This window comes from Ailuropoda melanoleuca, chromosome 13, assembly GCF_002007445.2.
Source record: "Ailuropoda melanoleuca isolate Jingjing chromosome 13, ASM200744v2, whole genome shotgun sequence".
NCBI lineage: Eukaryota > Metazoa > Chordata > Mammalia > Carnivora > Ursidae > Ailuropoda > Ailuropoda melanoleuca.
Window position 1 is genome coordinate 74194996 of NC_048230.1, and position 8775 is coordinate 74203770.

Consider the following 8775-nt stretch of genomic DNA (forward strand, 5'->3'; position numbering starts at 1 on the left):
GAGACAGTAGCTCTACCTAGGACTTGGAGCGGAGTTAAATTTTATCATCAGAGGGAAGAGCACAATGAAAATGAGCCACAGCTCACCTTCTATCAGTGCTGTGTGATTCTAGAAGTGCAGTCTGACCCATGCTTACCTAAGTGTCACCTGGTGGGATCTAAAACAGAGAAGGTGAAAGCACATGACGCCCAAATTAAGTCCACATACACAAGGCAGAAATGGGGAAAACATGAAAAGTAGCTGTCGTATATTTATGTACATATACTTGTTTTGTTTACCTTGTTGCAATAAATTCTTGGTCTGAACTGTGGGAGGCAAAGATTGATGACCATCTTTGTGGCTGAAAGGGTAGCTTTCAAGCATCAGAAATAGCCTTCAATAAAAAACAAAACTTGGTATTAGATAAGTTAAAGTTCAATTCTAAACTTTTAGGAGTTGATTCCTAAGGGAAGAGAATCAAAAGGCTTAACAAAGACTCCCACGCACACGATCACGGTCTCAGCGTATTGTGACACGTATTGTGACACTGGGGAAGAGTGAGTCAGTGAAAAATTGCAGAGGAGCTTTTTTTTTTTTTTAAGTTTTATTTATTTAAGTAATCTCTGCCCCGAACCTGGGGCTCGAACTCACAACCCTGAGATCAAGAGTCCCACGCTCCACCGACTGAGCCCGCCGGGTGCCCCAGTAGAGGCGCTGTCTCTCGCAGCCTGCGCAGGTTGGCCAAGACAGCTTGTCCTCAGGCTGACAGCTGGACCCAGTGTAGGCAAGGGCCTGTCAGCTCTGCAAGGGGCTCCCCACGCGAAAGGGAGGGACAAAAGTGGCAGGGCACAGAGAACAGAACTACTCAGCAATTCCAAACAGAACAGGTCATAGAAAACAATCATAGTGCTAGGCATTTTTGTCATTTAACACCTGTCAATGCAACTGCATTTTCTTATTAAAACAAAAACAATTAGAAGAGTCCAGAACACCATCACTGAGAAACAGAAAATCTCAGACGTGGAAAGCACCTTAAAAGGACATCTAATCCAAACAGCAATGTAATGACCGATGTCCAGGCTGGGGAAATGGGTGAAGCTGGTCACAAGGTACCGACATGCAGTTATAAGTTCGGAGGAGGAAACGGACAGCATGGTGACTACGGTTAACAACACTGTATCGTATATTTGAAAACTGCTGAGAGGAGACCTTAAAAGTTCTCATCACAGGAAAAAAGCTGTAACTGTGTGAGGTAATGGATGTTAACTAAACGTACTATGGTAAGCATTCTGTGTTATATACGAATACTGAAATCATTATGTGGTACATCTTAAACTTATTCAATGTGATATGTCAATTAATAGCTCAATAAAACTGGAAGAAAAACAATGATCAATGTCCAATAGCTTTTGGTAGTATTCTTTGTGCAGAAGCCAGGAAGCCACTAGAATAGCCCTCTTAATGGCAGGCCTTGCCAATGGCTCTAAACTAGTTGGGTGAGGACAGCCAGGCATTCTGTTTTTCTGTCTGGCACACAAGACAATAAAAACCGTTCGCACAACGGGGACAGGGCCACCCTCTGGGGTCTGTATTATCATGATCAGTAGGTGCCTTCAGCTCAGGTCATGATCTCAGGGTCCTGCTCCCTGCTCAGCGGGGAGTTCTGCTTCTCCCTCTCCCTCTGTGATTTCTCTCACTCCTGCTTTCTCTCAAATAAAATAAAATCTTAAAAAAAAAAAAAAAGAGGGAGATGAATCTGATGATATAGAAAACCCTTAGCCTAAAGTCTCCTATTCTCTGTGAACCTGTGTTGAAACTCTTAGTACTTCACACTTTTTGAGGCATACATGCCATCTGTCAGAATATTCTAGAATCTGGCCTGGAGTCAACATAGACTAGTTTATAGAATCCTTTTTTTTCCGAAGGGAAGACTGTGTTAACAATGTCTCCAGCTTCTGACACTTTTCTTGTTCTCTACAACAACTCAAAAATGAGTGTATGAGGAATTGCACTGCAAATATTCTCAGGGCCCTTAGATGTACCCCCTCCTGGCCAGGAAACCAGGGCACATTCAGAGTAGCACTGCCTTCAATTCCCCTGCCCAATCAGGGCAGTGGCTTCCTGTTAAGTGTTTTGGTTTTGTTTTCAGTGTATAATTAAGCCACTGACTAACTGAATATAGAAATAGTAAAATGAATATAAAGCCCAGACCAAGGAAACAACACTTCTCCTGGAAAAGCAAGCCTAAAATGCCAAAGGAAAACAGATGACAGTGACACAGATGGTGACGTAATAGTGTGCAAGTGCAGAGCTGGGCCAGCCCTGAGCAAATGGCAAGGTCAGCCACTGCTGTGGGCCTCCCTCTCCTCCAGCTTTGTCCTGATGGGACAGGGCTTTGGGAAGAACAAGCCAAGAGACAGAAACTGTGTTATTACATCAAAACACTGAGAAGTGCTTGAGATGAGTCAGATAAAGGGCCCCTAGTCTGCAATCACCTCTACCCCACCATCCACTTCTTACGCCTTTGCTCTCTGTGACTTTCAGGGACAAAAACAAACCGACAGAGAACACTGTCAGCTCCTTGGAAGTGTTGACCTGATTTCCCAGTGGGAGGCACTGATTTCCCTAACCTTTACCTTCTTCCTATCTCCTTGTTATCTTCTTGGGACACTTCACACTGTGGGCTTCTAACTTTCACGTATTCTACATATCATGAAATTCATTTCTCTGAAAAGTTAAAATGCCAGGACCCGAACAAGTTGGGCGGGGTCCTCTGGAAGCCATGATGAAGGGCTTACCTGTGAGTATGAAACCAAATGGAAAAGTCTTCAAAATTATCTGAGGACCCAACTCAATTATAAATGGCAGTGTGAAATGAAGTTGCCCAGAAGTGACCACCCTCAGGACTACCCTGCCCTTTGCCTTTAACCCTGGCTCAGCTATCGCCCGATACCTGCTCCTGTGGTCGGAGAGGAGAGGTGACCAGGATGAGGGCAAGCCAAAGGGCTTCCAAACTTCAGCCACCTCATCACTTTACAAATCCCACTTCAGACACCCGAGAGGGGAGACTCTGACTGTCCCTCCAATCAGCAGGACAATTTACACAGTTTTATCTGCACTGCGTCTCAGCCAACACAAACAACTCACTAGGGTGAGTCACGAGACAACGACACTCTAGTAGCAAAACACAACTCCGGCTAGAGAGGCACATACATAATACGGCTTAGAGGAGGCCATCAGGGATTTTACTCAGTTTTAATCTTACTCACGGGTTAGTAAGTGGATACTAGTAAGTGGATATTAGTAAGTGGATAGTCATAAGTTAGTTAGTAAGTGGGTACTAATGTCCTTACATCGCAGATGAAGACACTAGGGCTTGAGGTGAAGCCAGCTTCTAAACCTTCCAAACCACTCTGGTTACTATCTACTTGGACACCATTTACCTTGAAGGATTTCCCAGGAACTTTTTTTTAAAGATTTATTTATTTGAGCCAGAGCATGCGTGCATGCAAGTGGAGGGAGGGGAAGAGGGAGAGCATCTTCAAGGAGACTCTCCGCTGAGCGTGGACCACCCCCAAGCATGGAGCCCGACATGGGGCTCGATCCAATGACCCATGAAGTCATGACCTGAGCCAAAACCAAGAGTCAGATGCTTAACCGACTGAGCCACCCAGGAGCCCCTTACCAGGAACTTACATGGACACTTTACAACTCTTTTTCTCCCCTTACTTAGGTCAAGCTTTTGTCCATTCATTTTTTAAAAATCAATTCTCTCGGGGCGCCTGGGTGGCACAGCGTTAAGCGTCTGCCTTCGGCTCAGGGCATAATCCCGGCGTTATGGGATAGAGCCCCACATCAGGCTCCTCCGCTGGGAGCCTGCTTCTTCCTCTCCCACTCCCCCTGCTTGTGTTCCCTCTCTCGCTGGCTGTCTCTATCTCTGTCAAATAAATAAATAAAATCTTAAAAAAAAAATCAATTCTCCCAATCCTAAATTAATGTGGCTACTCTACAATGTAGAAATTTGGAAACCTTGACCTTGACTGCCCCTTCCATGTGTTGGATCAAGCCTCAAGTTGTTTAGGAAAATCTTTAGATAAGCTAGCTCTCTATTCAAGCATCTTACCTCAACCTTCATAAGGGGCTGTTAATACCATTAGCCAAATATTAAAGCATATGGACCGACATCTGACCAGACACAGTTTGCTTGTCCTCCACAGCACTGACCAAAATCTAACTTGAGAGAATATTTGTGGAGACTGTTCAGTCCATCCACATTTGATTCTTTGTAACACGAGCCTAAGTGGCACCTCTTGTTTCCTGCCTGCCCCCCGCCCCCATGGCTGCTGCATTCATAGCCCAGGACACCACGTGACAGGCTGCCCAGCAGTGAGGATCCTCAGCTGTAGCAAAGAGAAACGTAACACGCTGACAAAAATTTAGTGGCCCATCTGTGAAATTCACAGGACACCAGAGGACCACGACACATCAGCTGGGAATCATAACTGTAGTCTCTATAACGTGTCCTCCCCTGAGCTGCTCCTCAGGGCTGTGTACCCGACCATCCTCATGTTCAAATCCCACACGTAACCATCACCGCGCTCCTGGCCCCACCGCAAACAGCTTTACCAACTAGTCACTTTTTGGGTGGCCCATTAGCAAGGAAGTGTGTTAAAAACACCTCTGTGAGGCTGGTTCTGTTTTGTTAGGTTGTCAAGATGACATTCTTTACTCTGCAAGGTATCCTCTCTTTGAAACCCATGAGAAATTCCCCTCTTTGGTCTCAGTACTAGGAAAAGTGGTTTCTTCCGATCAACTCTATATTTTATGGTATGAGTATGAATCATATAATTGATCAGGGTCCTCTCCTTATTTTGGCTGCTGGAAAGTTCAGAATAAATCTGTGGTCCATCCCTCCAGATTTCTCTTTGCCTGAATTCTTCAGTTATTTTTATGTCATAGTGTATATATATTTTGAAAGCTACCATATAATCATTATGGAACAAGATAGAGTAAAATTAACAAAAAACCGTTCCCCTTTCGGTGGACATTTAGGTTGCTGGCAATTTTTACTATTACAATATTAAGATAAAAATCTTGGGGCGCCTGGGTGACTCAGTCAGTTAAGTGTCTGCCTCCAGCTCAGGTCACGATGCAGGGTCCTGCGACTGAGCCCCGCAGGGCTCCCTGCTCAGTGGGGAGATTGCTTCTCCCTCTTCCTCTGCACCCCCTCCCCGCTCATGCTTTCTCACTTGCTCTCTCTCAAATAAATAAATAAATAAATAAAATCTTAAGAAAAAAAAAAGATAAAAATCTTAAGTCAATTTTTTTTTAAGTTGGGTGCTATTCTTTTTTTTCTTTTTAAGATTTTATTTATTTGACAGAGACAGCGAGAGAAGGAACACAAGCAAGGGGAGTGTGAGAGGGAGAAGTAGGCTTCCCACTGAGCAGGGAACCCCGATGCGGGGCTCGATCCCAGGACCCTGGGATCATGACCTGAGCCGAAGGCAGATGCTTAACAACTGAGCCACCCAGGCGCCCCTTAAGTCAATTTTTGTCTTAATACAATTTTGACTTTTTTTCTTAAGGGGTCCTACATGTTTTGTGTTAAGATGGTTATTTATTAAAAGGATCCTTTTATCTCATTAATTATTCTAACCAGTTGTGCTATACAGAGGAAACTTTTTCACTTGGGTATCTATCATATGTTCAGCTGTCTTATTAAACCAATTGATTTTAACAGATTTTCAGTTGTGTTTTTTTTTGGGGGGGGTTCTACAATTTCAATAATAATGAGAGCCTCTTTCTCAAAACGGTAACCCTTTTGTCTCTCATCTTCGTTAGCTAGAACTTCCAGAATTATATGAAATAATAATAGTTACCAAGCTTGTTTTGTTCCATTAGAAAATGCTTCTAGCGTATCATCTTTGAAATAATGCTGATTGAAATACTCTTTTTATGTTAATAAAGCATTCTAATTTTCAGAGTTTTCTGAAAATCAGGGATAGGCTTTGAATTCTGATTTTCTCTATATATTGAGTTTTATTATTTTTCTTATCTGACAGACTAATGAGAGATAGCACATTTTCTAATTTTAAACCATCCTTTTATTCTTAGGATAGGCTCTATTTGGTTGTGGCAGATTGTTCTTTAAATGTTTTTCAAATTCTACTGAATTTGATTGCTCGAGTAATATCTAATTTTGGACAAGATATTATTGCACATTCATATAACATTTATAAGCCCTGAGGCGCGTGGGTGGCACAGCGGTTAAGCGTCTGCCTTCGGCTCAGGGCGTGATCCCGCCGTTATGGGATCGAGCCCCACATCAGGCTTCCTCCGCTATGAGCCTGCTTCTTCCTCTCCCACTCCCTCTGCTTGTGTTCCCTCTCTCGCTGGCTGTCTCTCTCTCTGTCAAATAAATAAATAAAATCTTTAAAAAAAAAAAAAAACATTTATAAGCCCTGTGCTAGACACTGGAATACAGAGATGAAAATGAAATGGTCAGGTGGCGAAACTATATCTGTATGATACAGTGTAATGGTAGATACGTGACATCAGCCATTTTCAAAATCCACAGAACCATACAACACAGTGATCCTTAATTTACATGAACTTCAGTTAATAATAATTTATCGATACTGGCTCACCAACTGTAACAAATGTACCACACTAATGCAAGATGTTAGTGGGGGGCCTGGATGGCTCAGTAGGTTAAGCGGCAGCCTTTCTGCTCAGGTCATGATCCCTGGGTCCTGGGATCGAGTCCCACATCGGGCTCCCTGCTTCTCCCTCTGCCTCTCTCTCTCTTTTTGTCTGTCTCTCATGAATAAATAAATAGATAAAAATCTTTAAAAAAAAGAGATTAGTAATAGAAGAAACGATATGCAAACAAGAGGAGGTATACGGGAACTCTCCATATTATCTGCTCAACTTCTCGTAAACCTAAAACCACTCTAAAAAAATAAAGCCTATTTTTTTCATTTAAAAAAATTTTTTTTAAAGATTTTATTTATTTGAGATAGAAAGAGAGATAGAGAGAGCAAGCACAAGCAGGGGGAGGGGCAGAGGGAGAAGCAGACTCCGTGCGGAGCAAGGAGCCCAATGTGGGGCTCAATCCCAGGACCCCAGAAACACGACCTGAGCCAAAGGCAGTTGCTTAACGAACTGAGCCCCCCAGGCATCCCTTAAATCTTTTTCAACATTTTATTTTTTTTAAAGTAATCTCCATACCCAACATGGGGCTCCAACTCACAACCCCAAGATCAACAGTCACATGCTCTACCGACTAAGCCAGCAAGGCACCCCTAAAAACAATAACACCTATTAATACTAAGAAGAATGGGGAGGGGAGTGACCGAACAACTTAAACAACTGGAGATCAAACTGCAACAAATGACGGCGCCATGGAAGAAGAGTGGCAGTTCCTTTTGAAAACATCTTACAAATGACAGTATCTGTTTCTTTGGCAAATAGTGATATCCAAACACTGCAGGATTCTCTGGGACTCTGGCTTCCATCGAGGTCTTTATGCGATCTTATCACCTCTCTGGTTCCAACACCCCTGATCTTTTAAGGTCAAGTGCCTCCTGCCTTAATGCTTAATCCAGAAAAAAAGAATGGCTCAGCTCAACATATGAAAATCCAGACAGCCTCACCCAGGAAGATGCTCTTCAGCCCTGCCTGGGAAATGGCCATGTTACCTGAACTCTTGTAAATATTTACAGTATTTACTTGTACATTTATTCCACTAAATACTTACAAATGAGAGCCTCCTTTTCCAGTTGGCATCTAAGTACAAGAGAGACTGGGTCTGAGTATAAACTGAGGGCCATGGATCATGGCTAAAGTGCTCTGGGTTCAGAGAAGCAGCCTGGAGCCAGATCATCGAGGCATTATAAGACAGCAAGAGAACACAGGTTTATAAGCAGACAGCAAGTCAATTTTCATTACAGAGATTTTTTTTCCCTTTCTTAAAGTATTTCAGATAAAAAGGTAAAGAATATAGTAAACACTCTTATACCCACCACCTAGCTTTAGCAGATATAAATATTTTGCCATGTGGCTTCTCATTTCAGTGTTAAGGACAAAACTGAAAAGATAGAGGGGCACCTGGGTGGCTCAGTCGTTAAGTGTCTGCCTTTGGCTCAGGGCGTGATCCCAGAGTCCTGGGAGCCTGCCTCTTCCTCTCCCACTCCCCCTGCTTGCATTCCTTCTCTCGCTGGCTGTCTCTCTAATAAATAAATACAATCTTCAAAAAAAAACACAAAAACCTGAAAAGATACAAACGGGGGAACCTGAGTGGCTCAGTCAGTCAAGCGTCTGCCTTCGGCTCAGGTCATGATCCTGGGGTCCTGGGAACGAGTCCCGCATCGGGCTCCCTGCTTAGCAGGGAGTCTGCTTCTCCCTCTCTTCCCCACTCGTGCTCTCTCTAATAAATAAAATCTTCAACAACAACAAAAAAGATACAAACAAAACCCACCACTAATACTATTTCTTCTCCTTTTTTACCAAGAGGTGAACACTATCTGAAGTTGGTGTCTCTCTTTCGAATCAGAATTGGTATGTGTGTATCTATAAACAATATGCAGTGGTCTTATGTATTTTTAATGTACCTTCATATTATACCATGCACATCATCTCACAGCTGGCTTTTCCATTCAGCATTATTTTTTTTTTTTTAAAGATTTTTTATTTATTTATTTGATAGAGATAGAGACAGCCAGCGAGAGAGGGAACACAAGCAGGGGGAGTGGGAGAGGAAGAAGCAGGCTCACAGCAGAGGAGCCTGACGTGGGG

The 8775-nt window shown here is 43.1% G+C and overlaps 1 protein-coding gene across 5 annotated transcripts in view; it reads right to left on the reverse strand.

Moving 5' to 3' along the window:
• Nucleotides 1-8775, reverse strand: part of UBOX5 (U-box domain containing 5) — a 37918-nt gene that overhangs the window by 7632 nt on the left and 21511 nt on the right. For all 5 annotated transcript variants that reach the window (XM_034641897.1, XM_034641896.1, XM_002918772.4 and 2 more), the window contains one exon: nucleotides 279-373. In XM_034641897.1, coding sequence (XP_034497788.1) covers nucleotides 279-332 — 54 coding nt within the window. In that variant the 5' untranslated portion in view covers nucleotides 333-373. The remainder of the gene's footprint in view (nucleotides 1-278; nucleotides 374-8775) is intronic.